This window comes from Oncorhynchus mykiss, chromosome 15 (genome assembly GCF_057628025.1).
Source record: "Oncorhynchus mykiss isolate SJ-2025 chromosome 15, ASM5762802v1, whole genome shotgun sequence".
Classification (NCBI taxonomy): domain Eukaryota; kingdom Metazoa; phylum Chordata; class Actinopteri; order Salmoniformes; family Salmonidae; genus Oncorhynchus; species Oncorhynchus mykiss.
Window position 1 is genome coordinate 6,384,535 of NC_143036.1, and position 20,618 is coordinate 6,405,152.

A 20,618-nucleotide genomic window follows, 5' to 3' on the forward strand; every position below is an offset into this window, starting at 1 on the left:
GCTCTACTAAACTCTGCTCTACTATACTAAACTCTACTCTACTATACTAAGCTCTACTCTACTAAACTCTACTTTACTGAACTTTACTCTACTAAAATCTGCTTCACTAAACTATACCTTTCTATACTAAACTCTACTTGACTATACTAAACTCTACTAAACTACTGAACTCTGCTAAACTATACGATATTATACTCTACTAAACTCTTCTAAACTTTACCATACTAAACTATTCTAAACTTTACTATACTAAACTCTACTTGACTATTCTAAACTCTACTAAACTGTACACGAGTATACTCTAGTATACTAAACTCTGCTCTACTATACTAAACGCTACTTGGCAATACTAAACTCGACTATACTAAACTCTACTAAACTAAACTATACTCTACATTACTATACTGCACTCTACTCTACTACACTATACTGTACTAAACTCTGCTTTACCATACTAAACTCTACTGTACTAAACTCTACTTTACCATACTAAACTCAACTAAACTCTCCTGTACTAAACCCTACATTACTATACTAATCTCTGCTTTACCATACTAAACTCCACTAAACTCTACTGTACTAAACTCTACTTTACCATACTAAACTTGGCTTTACTAAACTGTGCCGAACTCTACTTTACCATGCTATACTCTACTATATATACTAAACCGAACTCCACTATACTAAACTCTACTCTACTATATATACTAAACCGAACTCCGCTATACTAAACTCTACTCTACTGTACTAAACTCTCCTAAACTCTACCATACTAAACTCTACTCTACTAAACTAAATGGATCTCTACTTTACCATACTAAACTCTACTCCACTGAACTAAATGGAACTCTACTTTACCATACTAAACTCTACTCTACTAAACTAAATGGAACTCTACTTTACCATACTAAACTCTACTCTACCAAACTAAATGGAACTCTACTTTACCATGCTATACTCTACTATACTAAACTAAATGGAACTCTACTTTACCATGCTAGACTCTGCTACACTAAACTAAATGGAACTCTACTTTACCATACTAAACTCTGCTAAACTACTTTGCTCTTATTCTAACTTTCTATAGGCAACTCAAACGCTAGAGACTGAGCACTGCTCCAAGTCTACACAGTACCTTCAGGATGCTATAGGCCTGCTAGTGGAGTTATAAACTACTTATCATAAGCCTAACTTTATGTAAGAGGCCAGACCTGATTATTTAACTAAACGTACAATTAAATAAGGCTGACTCGGCTGACCGCCTGGCTGACTCGGCTGACCGATTGGCTGGCTGACCGATTGGCTGGTTGGCTGATCATGATTATGATGGTTGCCAACCCTATAGTTCTGTCATGATTATAACTCTGGTACGACACCTGTCGCCTGTCTACTGCTTCCTAATTATTGGTGTATGAATCAGGTGCTACCGGTTCATCAAGGCACAGACAAACAGACTCCTAAACAGCTTCTATCCCACGACAACTAATGCTCTCCCTCACACCTACACTGCTGCTAAAATGATTATTGATTTGTTTATTACCGCCACTACGCTGCTGCTAAAATGATTATTGATTAGTTTATCACTTTCACTCCACTGCTGTTTACTGATTTCAGTTACCATTAGAATATATCCATTTATCCTGCTTCTGGTCACACTTACTCCTGTTTACATACACGGTGCATTCAGAAAGTATTCAGACCCATTGACTTATTACACATTTTGTTAAATTACAGCCTTATTCTAAAATTAATTTAAATATTTTTTCCCCCCCCCTCATCAATCTACACACAATATCCCATAATGACAAAGAAATGTTTTTTTGTTGCAAATGTATAAACAAAAACAATCCAGATGTATCCCATTTTTACATAAGTATTCAGACCCTTTACTCAGTACTTTGTTGAAGAGCCTTTGGCAGAGATTACAGCATCAAATGTTATTGGGTATGACGCTACAAGCTTCCGCAAACCTGTATTTGTGGAGTTTCTCCCATTCTTCTCGGGCAGATCCTCTCAAGCTCTGTAAGGATGGTTGGGGAGCATCGCTGCACAGCTATTTTCAGGTCTCTCCAGAGATGCTTGATAGAGTTCAAGACTGGCTCTGGCTGGGCCGTTCAAGGACATTCAGAGACTTGTCCCGAAGCCACTCCTGCGTTGTCCTGGCTGTGTGCTTAGGGTCGTTGTCCTGTTGAAAGGTCTGAGGTCTTGAGTGCTCAGGAGCAGGTTTTCATCAAGGATTTCTCTGTAGTTATACTCTCTTAATCTTTCCCTCGATTCTGACTAGTCTCCCAGTCCCTGCCGCAGAAAACATCCCCACAGCATGATGCTGCCACCACCATGCTTCATCGTAGTGATGCTGCCACCACCATGCTTCATCGTAGTGATGCTGCCACCACCATGCTTCATCGTAGTGATGCTGCCACCACCATGCTTCATCGTAGTGATGCTGCCACCACCATGCTTCATCGTAGTGATGCTGCCACCACCATGCTTCATCGTAGTGATGCTGCCACCACCATGCTTCATCGTAGTGATGCTGCCACCACCATGCTTCATCGTAGTGATGCTGCCACCACCACCATGCTTCATCGTAGTGATGCTGCCACCACCATGCTTCATCGTAGTGATCCTGCCACCACCATGCTTCATCGTAGTGATGCTTCCACCACCATGCTTCATCGTAGTGATGCTGCCACCACCTTGCTTCATCGTAGTGATGCTGCCACCACCATGCTTCGTCGTAGTGATGCTGCCACCACCATGCTTCATTGTAGTGATGCTGCCACCACCTTGCTTCATCGTAGTGATGCTGCCACCACCATGCTTCGTCGTAGTGATGCTGCCACCACCATGCTTTGTCGTAGTGATGCTGCCACCACCATGCTTCGTCGTAGTGATGCTGCCACCACCATGCTTCGTCGTAGTGATGCTGCCACCACCATGCTTCATCGTAGTGATGCTGCCACCACCATGCTTCATCGTAGTGATGCTGCCACCACCATGCTTCATCGTAGGGATGGTGGCAGGTTTCCTCCCGACGTGACTCTTGGCAATTAGGCCAAGGAGTTCAATCTTGCTTTCATCAGACCAGACAATCTTTCTTCTCATGGTCTGAGTCCATTAGGTGCCTTTTGGCAAACTCCAAGCTGTTGTCATGTACCTTTTTACTACAGGTAACACATTGGACAGCTAAGCACAGTTCAATCAGTGTGAACAGAGTCAGGAATGTGAAGCTAATGCTCTACTTTCTCTCTCTACATGTCTCTCTCTCTTTCTGTCTGTCTGACTCTCTGTATTTCTCCCTGTCTGTCTTTCTAACCGTCTCCCTCTCTTGGTCTCTCTATATCTGTCCCTACCTCTGCCATGTCTCATGCTGCCCCCCCACCCTCCCTGTCTCCTCAGCCCCAAACAAAGCATCGAGAAGAGAAACCGTGAGCATGAGAACAAGTACATTGAGGAGCTGGCCGAGCTGATCTTCGCTAACTTCAACGACATCGATAACTTCAACGTCAAACCAGACAAATGTGCTATCCTGAAGGAGACTGTCAAACAGATACGACAGATCAAGGAGCAAGGTACAATACACTGGTACAACACTGCAATACACTACACTACAATACACTGCACTACAATACACTGCACTACAATACACTGCACTACACTACAATACACTGCACTACAATACACTGCACTACACTACAACACACTGCACTACAATACACTGCACTACAATACACTGCACTACACTACAATACACTGCACTACAATACACTGCACTACACTACAATACAATACACTGCACTACACTACAATACACTGCACTACACTACACTACAATACACTGCACTACAATACACTGCACTACAATACACTGCACTACACTACAATACACTGCACTACACTACAATACACTACAATACAATACACTGCACTACACTACAATACACTGCACTACACTACAATACACTGCACTACACTACAATACACTGCACTACACTACAATACAATACACTGCACTACAATACAATACAATACAATACAATACACTGCACTACACTACAATACAATACACTACAATACAATACACTGCACTACACTACAATACACTGCACTACACTACAATACACTGCACTACAATACACTGCACTACACTACAATACACTGCACTACAATACACTGCACTACACTACACTACACTACAATACACTGCACTACACTACAATACACTGCACTACAATACACTGCACTACACTACACTACACTACACTACACTACAATACACTGCACTACACTACACTACACTGCACTACACTACAATACACTGCAATACAATACACTGCACTACAATACACTACAATACACTACAATACACTGCACTACACTACAATACACTGCACTACAATACACTGCACTACAATACACTACACTACAATACAATACACTGCACTACACTACAATACACTGCAGTACAATACACTGCACTACAATACAATACACTGCACTACAATACACTGCACTGCACTACACTACAATACAATACACTGCACTACACTACAATACACTGCACTACAATACACTGCACTACACTACAATACACTGCACTACAATACACTGCACTACACTACAATACACTGCACTACAATACACTGCACTACAATACACTGCACTACAATACACTACAATACACTGCACTACACTACAATACACTGCACTACAATACACTGCACTACTCTACAATACACTGCACTACAATACACTGCACTACAATACACTGCACTACACTACAATACACTGCACTACAATACACTGCACTACACTACAATACACTGCACTACAATACACTGCACTACACTACAATACACTGCACTACTCTACAATACACTGCACTACAATACACTACACTACTCTACAATACACTGCACTACAATACACTGCACTACACTACAATACACTGCACTACAATACACTGCACTACAATACACTGCACTACACTACAATACACTGCACTACAATACAATACAATACACTACAATACACTGCACTACAATACACTGCACTACACTACAATACACTGCACTACAATACACTGCACTACACTACAATACACTGCACTACAATACACTGCACTACAATACACTGCACTACACTACAATACACTGCACTACAATACAATACAATACACTACAATACACTGCACTACAATACAATACAATACAATACAATACAATACACTGCACTACAATACAATACAATACAATACAATACACTGCACTACACTACAATACACTGCACTGCACTACACTACAATACACTGCACTACAATACACTGCACTACACTACAATACACTGCACTACAATACACTGCACTACACTACAATACACTGCACTACAATACACTGCACTACAATACACTGCACTACACTACAATACACTACAATACACTGCACTACACTACAATACACTGCACTACAATACACTGCACTACTCTACAATACACTGCACTACAATACACTGCACTACAATACACTGCACTACACTACAATACACTGCACTACAATACACTGCACTACACTACAATACACTGCACTACAATACACTGCACTACACTACAATACACTGCACTACTCTACAATACACTGCACTACAATACACTACACTACTCTACAATACACTGCACTACAATACACTGCACTACACTACAATACACTGCACTACAATACACTGCACTACAATACACTGCACTACACTACAATACACTGCACTACAATACAATACAATACACTACAATACACTGCACTACAATACACTGCACTACACTACAATACACTGCACTACAATACACTGCACTACACTACAATACACTGCACTACAATACACTGCACTACAATACACTGCACTACACTACAATACACTGCACTACAATACAATACAATACACTACAATACACTGCACTACAATACAATACAATACAATACAATACACTGCACTACACTACACTACAATACACTGCACTGCACTACAATACACTGCACTACACTACATTGCTCGACATTGCGCTACACTACACTAAATCAAATGTATTTATTTATATAGCCCTTCGTACATCAGCTGATATCTCAAAGTGCTGGAGGCTGAGACAGGAGGGGTCAGGAGACACTGTGGCCCCATCCGAGAACATACAGTACTACACTACACTGCTCGACATTGCGCTACACTACACTACACTACACTGCTGGACATTGCGCTACACTACACTGCTCGACATTGCACTACACTACTCGACATTGCACTACACTACACTGCTGGACATTGCGCTACACTACACTACACTACTCGACATTGCGCTACACTACACTGCACTACTCGACATTGCGCTACACTACACTACACTGCTCGACATTGCGCTACACTACACTACACTACTCGACATTGCACTACACTACACTACACTACTCGACATTGCGCTACACTACACTGCACTACTCGACATTGCGCTACACTACACTACACTGCTCGACATTGCGCTACACTACACTACACTGCTCGACATTGCGCTACACTACACTGCTCGACATTGCGCTACACTACACTGCACTACTCGACATTGCGCTACACTACACTACACTGCTCGACATTGCGCTACACTACACTGCACTACTCGACATTGCGCTACACTACACTACACTGCTCGACATTGCGCTACACTACACTACACTACTCGACATTGCGCTACATTACACTGCACTACTCGACATTGCGCTACACTACACTACACTACTCGACATTGCGCTACACTACACTGCACTACTCGACATTGCGCTACACTACACTACACTGCTCGACATTGCGCTACACTACACTACACTGCTCGACATTGCGCTACACTACACTGCTCGACATTGCGCTACACTACACTGCTCGACATTGCGCTACACTACACTACACTACTCGACATTGCGCTACACTACACTACACTACTCGACATTGCGCTACACTACACTACACTGCTCGACATTGCGCTACACTACACTACACTGCTCGACATTGCGCTACACTACACTGCTCGACATTGCGCTACACTACACTGCTCGACATTGCGCTACACTACACTACACTGCTCGACATTGCGCTACACTACACTACACTGCTCGACATTGCGCTACACTACACTACACTGCTCGACATTGCGCTACACTACACTACACTGCTCGACATTGCGCTACACTACACTACACTGCTCGACATTGCGCTACACTACACTACACTGCTCGACATTGCGCTAAAAATTGCTGCTAAAAATGATTATGGCCCCTAGACCAACCGCTCAAGAAAGAAATTGTCCCGCGGCTGAATCTAGTCGATAATCCATACATTATGATATAAAGAACATATATTTCAGAAGAACAGAATATGAGTCTACTGTATGTTATCTGGCTATGATATAGACTGTAGGCTTGTTCATTTATCAGACTAGATACTGTATGTTATCTGACTATAGGCTGTAGGTCTGTTAATTTATCAGACTAGATACTGTATGTTATCTGGCTATAGACTGTAGGTTTGTGCATTTATCAGACTAGATACTGTATGTTATCTGGCTATAGACTGTAGGCTTGTTCATTTATCAGACTAGATACTGTATGTTATCTGGCTATAGACTGTAGGCTTGTTCATTTATCAGACTAGATACTGTATGTTATCTGGCTATGATATAGACTGTAGGTCTGTTCATTTATCAGACTAGATACTGTATGTTATCTGTCTATGCTCTGATATAGACTGTAGGCTTGTTCATTTATCAGACTAGATACTGTATGTTATCTGTCTATGCTCTATGATATAGGCTGTAGACTTGTTCATTTAGCTGACAATATATGTTATCAGTCCTGTGTCATTCTTTTATATGATTTTATATTAAGAATAATAAAAATGAACTTAGCTGAATGAAATACATATATATTTTTCCCCTTTCCAGAGCGAGAGTGGGCGGATATGAAGTGTCTATGTTGAGCATAAAAGTGATTTAATTTGAAACAGGCCCCTATATGCTAGATTTACAGTTATTTGGCAACATTCATTTTGAATTATACAAACCTTTAGAATGTTGTTTTATTTCATTTATTTAACCAGGTAGGCCAGTCTGAGAACAAGTTCTCATTTACAACTGCGACCTGGCCAAAGAGAAAGCAAAGGAGTGCGACACAAACAACAACAACAACAACAACAGAGTTATTATAATGTCTTAGAAATCAAAACATATATGGATGGGCTGCATGATGCGACTGTAGACTTGAGGAGTAAAAAGAAGAAGCTTGCTTACCTCAGGCTGCACACTGATCAGACTTTTCTCAATTTAATCTTGTCTTTACTAATATGTAAAACTAGTTTTAGATTTAGAATGACCCATTATCACACGAACAGGAACACATTTCATCCAAATGCACCGGAATAGTGCATAAAGTCCAGTTTCCCGCCGGTATGTTTTTCACTCATTTCGGGTCGTCTACTCCGGTAATTTCGCTGCGCCACAGGTGATTTTTTTTCTCCCTCCACCCAAACTCTGTATGCTATGGGTTCTCCAACCTTGTTCCTGCAGCTACCCAGTGCTTCGTGTGGGAGACCAAGTGAAATCTGTTCAGGAACATCGATAGTAACATGTTTTCACAACAAAACATATTTCATTAAACTGTTGACAGCCGTTCTCTCTGCGCGCGGGAGAAATGAATGAAGGAAAGAGGGTAGGAGATTTAAACGCACGTTGGTGATATATTCCGTATAGACTAAAATAACGTGTCAGTCAAATTATTTATGTATCTTTAAAGTACTATTAGTAGGCTGTTCAAAATGTAAAACAAATTCGCAATAATTGTAGGCTAAATCCGAATTTGTTTAATTTAGGCTAAATCCGAATTTGTTTAATTTAGGCTAAATCTGAATTTGTTTAATTTAGGCTAAATCTGAATTTGTTACATTTAGGCTAAATCTGAATTTGTTACATTTAGGCTAAATCTGAATTTGTTTAATTTAGGCTAAATCTGAATTTGTTACATTTAGGCTAAATCTGAATTTGTTACATTTAGGCTAAATCTGAATTTGTTTAATTTAGGCTAAATCCGAATTTGTTTAATTTAGGCTAAATCTGAATTTGTTTAATTTAGGCTAGATCAATTTTTGTACCAAAGATATCTTAAATCAGTATATATATTTTTCCTTCTGTCATGTGTAATATTAGGATGGCAATATTTTGTACAATGGCTGCAGTCATTATTTTAATTCATGATTTTTTGGGGGGGGGGGCTTGGGCTCTTATATATAGGCCTATTAATGAGCTCTAATATGCATATAGGATGTGCTGTCCATTTCATTGTGTTAGACTTTGAAACAACATCGACAAAGACCATGTTTTACACTGAGTTTCTGTCGTTGAACTTCTTTCTTCAAATTGACCAATCACAGTGAGGTCAGTTTTAAAAGCCTGATTCTGTTTTGGTGATGTGTGTTTTGATGTGATTTTCAATGCATTTATATTGATGTCAGAGTGGTTAGAGGGACAATATATCTCTGAGTACCGGGCCATTAGAACCTGATGGAGGGACAATAGATCTCTGAGTACCGGGTCATTAGGACCTGATGGAGGGACAATAGAGCCCTCAGTACCAGGCCATTAGGACCTGATGGAGGGACAGTAGAGCCCTGAGTACCAGGCCATCAGGACCTGATGGAGGGACAGTAGAGCCCTGAGTACCAGGCCATCAGGACCTGATGGAGGGACAGTAGAGCCCTGAGTATCAGGCCATCAGGACCTGATGGAGGGACAGTAGAGCCCTGAGTGCCAGGCCATCAGGACCTGATGGAGGGACAGTAGAGCCCTGAGTACCAGGCCATTAGGACCTGATGGAGGGACAGTAGAGCCCTGAGTACCAGGCCAACAGGACCTGATGGAGGGACAGTAGAGCCCTGAGTACCAGGCCATTAGGACCTGATGGAGGGACAGTAGAGCCCTGAGTACCAGGCCATTAGGACCTGATGGAGGGACAGTAGAGCCCTGAGTACCAGGCCATTAGGACCTGATGGAGGGACAGTAGAGCCCTGAGTACCAGGCCATTAGGACCTGATGGAGGGACAGTAGAGCCCTGAGTACCAGGCCATTAGGACCTGATGGAGGGACAGTAGAGCCCTGAGTACCAGGCCATTAGGACCTGATGGAGGGACAGTAGAGCCCTGAGTACCAGGCCAACAGGACCTGATTGGAGGGATAATAGACCCTTGGCATCACCAATCATCTGAACATTTAGTCTGGACCACATCACATCAACTGATCTGTCCTTTCAATAGCCATTCATGAAAATCCCAGGAAGGCGCTAGCTATTTAAAACATTAATTTAGTCGTCTAACTTGTGTTCTTTTGAGTGTTTCTCATCTCAGCACATCGTCTGTACATTCTCCTTAAATTGGTGGATTGTCAACATGGTGATTTCATAAAGTTTTCAGTCCCATTGGCTTTTCCCACGTTTTGTTAATGTGTAGAAATTAAATAATTTCCATAACGACAAAGCAAAATCTGTTTTTTTTTGACATTTTTGCTAGTGTGTAATAAATAAATAATACCTTATTTATTCAAACCCTTTGCTATGAGGCCTGAAATTGACTTCAGGTGCATCCTGTTTCCATTGATCTTCCTTGCGATGTTTCTATAACTTGATTGGAGTCCACCTGTGGTAAATTCAATTGATTGGACGTGATTTGTAAAGGCACACACCTGTCTAATATAAGGTATCACAGTTGATAGTGCATGTCAGAGCAAAAACCAAGCCATGGGGTTGAAGGAATTGTCCGTAGAGCTAAGAGACCGGACTGTGTCGAGGCACAGATCTGGGGAAGGGTACCAAAACGTTTCTGCAGCATTGAAGGTCCCCAAGAACACAGTGGCCTCCATCACTCTTAAATGAAAGAAGTTTGGAACCACCAAGACTCTTCCTAGATCTGGCCGCCCGGCCAAACTGAGTAATCAGAGGAGAAGGGCTTTGGTCAGGGAGGTGACCAAGAACCCAATGGTCACTCTGAAAGCACTGCAGAGTTCCTCTGTGGAGATGGGAGAACCTGCCGAAGGACAACAATTTCTGCAGCACTCCACTAACCAGGCTTTTATGTTAGAGTGGCCAGATTGAAGGACACATGACAGCCCACTTGGAGTTTGCCAGAAGACACCTAAAGGACTCTCACACCATGAGAAACAAGATTGTCTGGTCTGATGAAACCAAGATGGAACTGTTTGGCCTGAATGCCAAGCGTCACGTTTGGAGGAAACCTGGCACCATCCCTACGGTGAAGCCTGGTGGTGGCAGAATCATGCTGTGGGGAGGTTTTTCTGGGAGACTAGTCAGGAACGAGGGAAAGATGAACAGAGCAAAGTACAGAGAGATCATTGATGAAAACCTGTTCCAGAGCGCTCTGGACCTCAGACTGGGGTGAAAATTCACCTTCCAACAGGACAACAACCCTAAGCACTCAACCAAGACAACGCAGGAGTGGCTTCGGGACAAGTCTCTGAATGTCCTTTAGTGAGTAATGATGTACTTATTGCAGCACTGTGCTTGGTTTACCGAAGTCTGCTGGTCCTGCACCAGACCTGCTGCATCAACATGTGTCATGCAGGACGGAGGATGCTGCTTCACACATCAACGTGTGTCATGCCTTAGACCACTGTACTGTGATGCAGTGCCTTAGACCACTGTACTGCGATGCAGTGCCTTAGACCACTGTACTGTGATGCAGTGCCTTAGACCACTGTACTGCGATGCAGTGCCTTAGACCACTGTACTGCGATGCAGTGCCTTAGACCACTGTACTGCGATCCAGTGCCTTAGACCACTGTACTGCGATGCAGTGCCTTAGACCACTGTACTGCGATGCAGTGCCTTAGACCACTGTACTGCGATGCACTGCCTTAGACCACTGTACTGCGATCCAGTGGTATGGCCTTATCTAATATTGTCAGTACAGAGGTATGGCCTTATCTAATATTGTCAGTACAGAGGTATGGCCTTATCTAATATTGTCAGTACAGAGGTATGGCCTTATCTAATATTGTCAGTACAGAGGTATGGCCTTATCTAATATTGTCAGTACAGAGGTATGGCCTTATCTAATATTGTCAGTACAGAGGTATGGCCTTATCTAATATTGTCAGTACAGAGGTATGGCCTTATCTAATATTGTCAGTACAGAGGTATGGCCTTATCTAATATTGTCAGTACAGAGGTATGGCCTTATCTAATATTGTCAGTACAGAGGTATGGCCTTATCTAATACTGTCAGTACAGTGATATGGCCTTACTTATCTAATACTGTCAGTACAGAGGTATGGCCTTATGGACATATTACCCCGACTAACCGGTGCCCCCGCACATTGACTCTGTACCGGTACCCCCTGTATATAGCCTCCACATTGACTCTGTACCAGTACCCCCTGTATATAGCATCCACATTGACTCTGTACCGGTACCCCCTGTATATAGCCTCCACATTGACTCTGTACCGGTACCCCCTGTATATAGTCTCCACTTGACTCTGTACCGTAATACCCTGTATATAGTCTCCACTTGACTCTGTACCGTAATACTCTGTATATAGTCTCCACATTGACTCTGTACCGTAATACCCTGTATATAGTCTCCACATTGACTCTGTACCAGTACCCCCTGTATATAGTCTCCACATTGACTCTGTACCAGTACCCCCTGTATATAGTCTCCACATTGACTCTGTACCAGTACCCCCTGTATATAGTCTCCACATTGACTCTGTACCGGTACCCCCTGTATATAGCCTCCACATTGACTCTGTACCAGTACCCCCTGTATATAGCCTCCACATTGACTCTGTACCAGTACCCCCTGCATATAGCCTCCACATTGACTCTGTACCGGTACCCCCTGTATATAGCCTCCACATTGACTCTGTACCAGTACCCCCTGTATATAGCCTCCACATTGACTCTGTACCAGTACCCCCTGTATATAGCCTCCACATTGACTCTGTACCGGTACCCCCTGTATATAGCCTCCACATTGACTCTGTACCGGTACCCCCTGCATATAGCCTCCACATTGACTCTGTACCGGTACCCCCTGTATATAGCCTCCACATTGACTCTGTACCAGTACCCCCCTGTATATAGCCTCCACATTGACTCTGTACCAGTACCCCCTGTATATAGCCTCCACATTGACTCTGTACCGGTACCCCCTGTATATAGCCTCCACATTGACTCTGTACCGGTACCCCCTGCATATAGCCTCCACATTGACTCTGTACCGGTACCCCCTGTATATAGCCTCCACATTGACTCTGTACCAGTACCCCCCTGTATATAGCCTCCACATTGACTCTGTACCAGTACCCCCTGTATATAGCCTCCACATTGACTCTGTACCAGTACCCCCTGTATATAGCCTCCACATTGACTCTGTACCAGTACCCCCTGTATATAGCCTCCACATTGACTCTGTACCGTAATACCCTGTATATAGCCTCCACATTGACTCTGTACCGGTACCCTCTGTATATAGCCTCCACATTGACTCTGTACCAGTACCCCCTGTATATAGCCTCCACATTGACTCTGTACCAGTACCCCCTGTATATAGCCTCCACATTGACTCTGTACCAGTACCCCTGTATATAGCCTCCACATTGACTCTGTACCAGTACTCCCTGTATATAGCCTCCACATTGACTCTGTACCGGTACCCCCTGTATATAGCCTCCACATTGACTCTGTACCGGTACCCCATGTATATAGCCTCCACATTGACTCTGTACTGGTACCCCCTGTATATAGCCTCCACATTGACTCTGTACCGGTACCCCCTGTATATAGTCTCCACATTGACTCTGTACCAGTACCCCCTGTATATAGTCTCCACATTGACTCTGTACCAGTACCCCCTGTATATAGCCTCCACATTGACTCTGTACCAGTACCCCCTGTATATAGCCTCCACATTGACTCTGTACCGGTACCCCCTGTATATAGCCTCCACATTGACTCTGTACCGATACCCCCTGTATATAGCCTCCACATTGACTCTGTACCAGTACCCCCTGTATATAGCCTCCACATTGACTCTGTACCGGTACCCCCTGTATATAGCCTCCACATTGACTCTGTACCGGTACCCCCTGTATATAGCCTCCACATTGACTCTGTACCAGTACCCCCTGTATATAGCCTCCACATTGACTCTGTACCGGTACCCCCTGTATATAGTCTCCACATTGACTCTGTACCGGTACCCCCTGTATATAGCCTCCACATTGACTCTGTACCGGTACCCCCTGTATATAGCCTCCACATTGACTCTGTACCGGTACCCCCTGTATATAGCCTCCACATTGACTCTGTACCGGTACCCCCTGTATATAGCCTCCACATTGACTCTGTACCGGTACCCCCTGTATATAGCCTCCACATTGACTCTGTACCGGTACCCCCTGTATATAGCCTCCACATTGACTCTGTACCGGTACCCCCTGTATATAGCCTCCACATTGACTCTGTACCGGTACTCCCTGTATATAGCCTCCACATTGACTCTGTACCGTTACCCCCTGTATATAGCCTCCACATTGACTCTGTACCGGTACCCCCTGTATATAGTCTCCACATTGACTCTCTACCGTAATACCCTGTATATTGTCTTGACTCTGTACTGGTACTCCCTGTATATAGTCTCCACATTGACTCTGTACAGGTACCCCCTGTATATAGTCTCCACATTGACTCTGTACCGGTACCCCCTGTATATAGCCTCCACATTGACTCTGTACCGGTACCCCCTGTATATAGCCTCCACATTGACTCTCTACCGGTACCCCCTGTATATAGTCTCCACATTGACTCTGTACCGGTACCCCCTTGTATATAGCCTCCACATTGACTCTGTACCGGTACCCCCTGTATATAGCCTCCACATTGACTCTGCACCGTAATACCTTGTATATAGCCTCCACATTGACTCTGTACCGTAATACCCTGTATATAGTCTCCACATTGACTCTGTTCCGTAATCCCCTGTATATAGCCTCCACATTGACTCTGTACCGGTACCCCCTGTATATAGTCTCCACATTGACTCTGTACCGGTACCCCCTGTATATAGCCTCCACATTGACTCTGTACCGGTACCCCCTGTATATAGCCTCCACATTGACTCTGTACCGGTACCCCCTGTATATAGCCTCCACATTGACTCTGTACAGGTACCCCCTGTATATAGCCTCCACATTGACTCTGTACCAGTACCCCCTGTATATAGCCTCCACATTGACTCTGTACCGTAACACCCTGTATATAGCCTCCACATTGACTCTGTACAGGTACCCCCTGTATATAGCCTCCACATTGACTCTGTACCGTAACACCCTGTATATATCAATCAATCAATCAAATTTATTTTATATAGCCCTTCGTACATCAGCTGATATCTCAAAGTGCTGTACAGAAACCCAGCCTAAAACCCCAAACAGCAAGCAATGCAGGTGAAGAAGCACGGTGGCTAGGAAAAACTCCCTAGAAAGGCCAAAACCTAGGAAGAAACCTAGAGAGGAACCAGGCTATGTGGGGTGGCCAGTCCTCTTCTGGCTGTGCCGGGTGGAGATTATAACAAAACATGGTCAAGATGTTCAAATGTTCATAAATGACCAGCATGGTCGAATAATAATAAGGCAGAATAGTTGAAACTGGAGCAGCAGCACAGTCAGGTGGACTGGGGACAGCAAGGAGTCATCATGTCAGGTATTCCTGGGGCATGGTCCTAGGGCTCAGGTCCTCCGAGAGAGAGAAAGAAAGAGAGAATTAGAGAGAGCATATGTGGGATGGCCAGTCCTCTTCTGGCTGTGCCGGGTGGAGATTATAACAGAACATGGCCAAGATGTTCAAATGTTCATAAATGATCAGCATGGTCGAATAATAATAAGGCAGAACAGTTGAAACTGGAGCAGCAGCACAGCCAGGTGGACTGGGGACAGCAAGGAGTCATCATGTCAGGTAGTCCTGGGGCATGGTCCTAGGGCTCAGGTCCTCCGAGAGAGAGAAAGAGAGAAGGAGAGAATTAGAGAACGCACACTTAGATTCACACAGGACACCGAATAGGACAGGAGAAGTACTCCAGATATAACAAACTGACCCTAGCCCCCCGACACATAAACTACTGCAGCATAAATACTGGAGGCTGAGACAGGAGGGGTCAGGAGACACTGTGGCCCACTCCGAGGACACCCCCGGACAGGGCCAAACAGGAAGGATATAACCCCACCCACTTTGCCAAAGCACAGCCCCCACACCACTAGAGGGATATCTTCAACCACCAACTTACCATCCTGAGACAAGGCTGAGTATAGCCCACAAAGACCTCCGCCACGGCACAACTTAAGGGGGGGGGGGGGGGGGGGGGGGGGGGGGCGCCAACCCAGACAGGATGACCACATCAGTGACTCAACCCACTCAGGTGACGCACCTCCTCCAGGGACGGCATGAGAGAGCCCCAGTAAAGCCAGTGACTCAGCCCCTGTAATAGGGTTAGAGGCAGAGAATCCCAGTGGAAAGAGGGGAACCGGCCAGGCAGAGACAGCAAGGGTGGTTCGTTGCTCCAGAGCCTTTCCGTTCACCCTCCCACTCCTGGGCCAGACTACACTCAATCATATGACCCACTGAAGAGATGAGTCTTCAGTAGAGACTTAAAGGTTGAGACCGAGTTTGCGTCTCTGACATGGGTATAGCCTCCACATTGACTCTGTACCGGTACCCCCTGTATATAGCCTCCACATTGACTCTGTACCGGTACCCCCTGTATATAGCCTCCACATTGACTCTCTACCGGTACCCCCTGTATATAGTCTCCACATTGACTCTGTACCGGTACCCCCTTGTATATAGCCTCCACATTGACTCTGTACCGGTACCCCCTGTATATAGCCTCCACATTGACTCTGCACCGTAATACCTTGTATATAGCCTCCACATTGACTCTGTACCGTAATACCCTGTATATAGTCTCCACATTGACTCTGTACCGTAATCCCCTGTATATAGCCTCCACATTGACTCTGTACCGGTACCCCCTGTATATAGTCTCCACATTGACTCTGTACCGGTACCCCCTGTATATAGCCTCCACATTGACTCTGTACCGGTACCCCCTGTATATAGCCTCCACATTGACTCTGTACCAGTACCCCCTGTATATAGCCTCCACATTGACTCTGTACAGGTACCCCCTGTATATAGCCTCCACATTGACTCTGTACCGGTACCCCCTGTATATAGCCTCCACATTGACTCTGTACAGGTACCCTTTGTATATAGCCTCCACATTGACTCTGTACAGGTACCCCCTGTATATAGCCTCCACATTGACTCTGTACAGGTACCCCCTGCATATAGCCTCCACATTGACTCTGTACCAGTACCCCCTGTATATAGCCTCCACATTGACTCTGTACAGGTACCCCCTGTATATAGCCTCCACATTGACTCTGTACCGTAACACCCTGTATATAGCCTCCACATTGACTCTGTACCAGTACCCCCTGTATAAAGCCTCCACATTGACTCTGTACAGGTACCCCCTGTATATAGCCTCCACATTGACTCTGTACCGTAACACCCTGCATATAGCCTCCACATTGACTCTGTACCAGTACCCCCTGTATATAGCCTCCACATTGACTCTGTACAGGTACCCCCTGTATATAGCCTCCACATTGACTCTGTACCGTAACACCCTGTATATAGCCTCCACATTGACTCTGTACCAGTACCCCCTGTATAAAGCCTCCACATTGACTCTGTACAGGTACCCCCTGTATATAGCCTCCACATTGACTCTGTACCGTAACACCCTGTATATAGCCTCCACATTGACTCTGTACCGTAATACCCTGTATATAGCCTCCACATTGACTCTCTACCGTAATACCCTGTATAGAGCTTCGCTACTGTTATTTTACTGCTGCTCTTTTAATTATTTGTTGTTGTAATTTAAATGTTTTTACTTAACCAACAATGCAGTTTTAAGAAAAATAAGTGTTAAGGGCTTGTAAGTAAGCATTTCACTGTAAGGTTGTATTCGGCGCATATGACAAATACAACTTGATTTGATTCTGTCAGTACAGTGGTATGGTCTTACTGATATAATACTGTCGGTACAGTGGTATGGTCTTACTGATATAATACTGCCAGTACAGTGGTATGGTCTTACTGATAGAATACTGCCAGCGCAGTGGTAGGGTCTTGCTGCTATAATACTGCCAGTACAGTGGTATGGTCTTACTGATATAATACTGTCGGTACAGTGGTATGGTCTTACTGATATAATACTGTTGGTACAGTGGTATGGTCTTACTGATATAACACTGCCAGTGCAGTGGTATGGTCTTACTGATATAATACTGTTGGTACAGTGGTAGGGTCCTACTGATATAATGCTGCCGGTACAGTGGTATGGTCATTGTAACCTCAAAGAAACACCACTTTGAACTTTGATGCAGCATCACTAAAGGCACCCTATTTCCTACATAGTGCACAACTTTTGACCAGCTCCCTATGGGTTTCCCTATAGGCCCTGGTCAAAAGTAGTGCACTATATAGGGAATAGGGTGGTATTTAGGGCCCTGGTCAAATTTAGTGCACTATATAGGGTGGTATGTAGGGCCCTGGTCAAATTTAGTGCACTATATAGGGAGTAGTGTGGTATTTGGGACATATTTTGTGTGATGTTGCCTATTTACACCGAGTGTACCAAACATTAAGAACACCTTCCTAATATTGAGTTGTACCCTCTTTTGCCCTCAGAACAGACTCAATTTGTCAAGGCATGGACTATATAAGTTGTCAAAAGTATTTCCTAATGATTGCTAGTCCATGTTGACTCCAATGCTTCCTACAGTTGTCAAGTTGGACCAAACCCAGCAGCGTTGTAGTTCTTGACACAAACCGGTGCGCCTGTCACTTACTACCATATCCCCCCCGTTCAAAGGCACTTAAATATTTAGTCTTGCCCATTCACCCTCAGAATGGTACGAATACACAATCCATGTCTCAGTTGTCTCTAGGCTTAAAAATCATTCTTAAACCCGTCTCCAACCCTTCATCTAACACTGATTGTTGCAGGGGAGATCATGAAGGGCTCATAGCATTCACTTGGATTCAGCTGGTATGTCATGGAAATGTTCCTAATGTTTTGCATGCTCAGTGTCGGTCAGTGTTTTGTAATGAAGGATTTGAGGGCGAATGTCTCTAAGGTCTGGTTTGTTAATGGGATCACATAGCATACATTAGGACTCATTTGACATGAATTAAGATGATTGTATAAGAGATGGGTTAGAGAATGATTAGAGATGGAGTGATTACTGCTGTTCATCTCTTTTATGAAACAGTGAAACGGAGGAAGGAAGGACGTTTAGGAAGCTCAAGGAACAACTTGGGGGATCCAAATTAACTTCTTGTTGTCTACGTCCCAAATGGCTCCCTTTTCCCTTTTGTAGTGCACTACTTTTAACGCCCTGGTCCAAAGTACTGCATTATATAGGGACTAGGGTGGCAGGTAACCTAGCAGTTAGAGTGTTTGGGCCAGTAACCGAAAGGTCACTGATTCAAATACCCGAGCTGACAAAGCAAAAAAAAATGCTCTTGAGCAAGGCACTTAACCGTCATTTTCTCCAAGGTCTGCGTAATACTATCGCCGACCCTGTAAAACAGCACATTTCACTGCACCTATCTGGTGTGTGACGGTGCTTTAAAAGAAATACAAATAATGATGCCGTTTGACTCCTCCCATCTGCGTTGTCTGCTCAGTACAACGACCTGTCTGTTGATGAAGCTGTGACCTTCCCCATGTTAGGTAAAAGGGAAAGACAATAAGACGTCTGATTGGTTGTCTTTCCCACAGAGAAAGCAGCCGCGGCCAATGAGGAGGAGGTACAGAAGGCGGATGTGTCGTCGACGGGCCAAAGCATCATCGACAAGGACGCTCTCGGGCCAATGATGCTGGAGGTGAGTCTGAGTGATGTTGCTACTCTTGGGATAATTCGTCTACGCTTTATCCAGGCAGTCCAGGCACCTTGTTCTTCTGAGCTACAGAGGATCTACCTAGCTAACAAGGTGCTCTACTGAGCTACAGAGGATCTAGCTAGCTGACAAGGTGCTCTACTGAGCTACAGAGGATCTAGCTAGCTAACAAGGTTCCGTGTTCTGCCATCTGAGCTACAGAGGATCTAGCTAGCTAACAAGGTACCATGTTCTACTGAGCTACAGAGGATCTAGCTAGCAAACAAGGTACCGTGTTCTACTGAGCTACAGAGGGTCTAGCTAGCTAACAAGGTGCTCTACTGAGCTACAGAGGATCTAGCTAGCTAACAAGGTACCATGTTCTACTGAGCTACAGAGGATCTAGCTAGCTAACAAGGTACCGTGTTCTACTGAGCTACAGAGAATCTAGCTAGCTAACAAGGTACCGTGTTCTACTGAGCTACAGAGGATCTAGCTAGCTAACAAGGCACCGTGCTCTACCAACTGAGCTACAGAGAATCTAGCTAGCTAACAAGGCACTGTGTTC

At 44.2% G+C, this 20,618-nt stretch overlaps 1 protein-coding gene across 5 annotated transcripts in view; it reads left to right on the forward strand.

Moving 5' to 3' along the window:
• Positions 1-20,618, forward strand: part of LOC110489533 (nuclear receptor coactivator 2) — a 188,496-nt gene that overhangs the window by 78,396 nt on the left and 89,482 nt on the right. For all 5 annotated transcript variants that reach the window (XM_090199235.1, XM_090199237.1, XM_090199236.1 and 2 more), the window contains exons 4-5: positions 3,403-3,575; positions 19,953-20,056. In XM_090199235.1, coding sequence (XP_090055361.1) covers positions 3,403-3,575; positions 19,953-20,056 — 277 coding nt within the window. The remainder of the gene's footprint in view (positions 1-3,402; positions 3,576-19,952; positions 20,057-20,618) is intronic.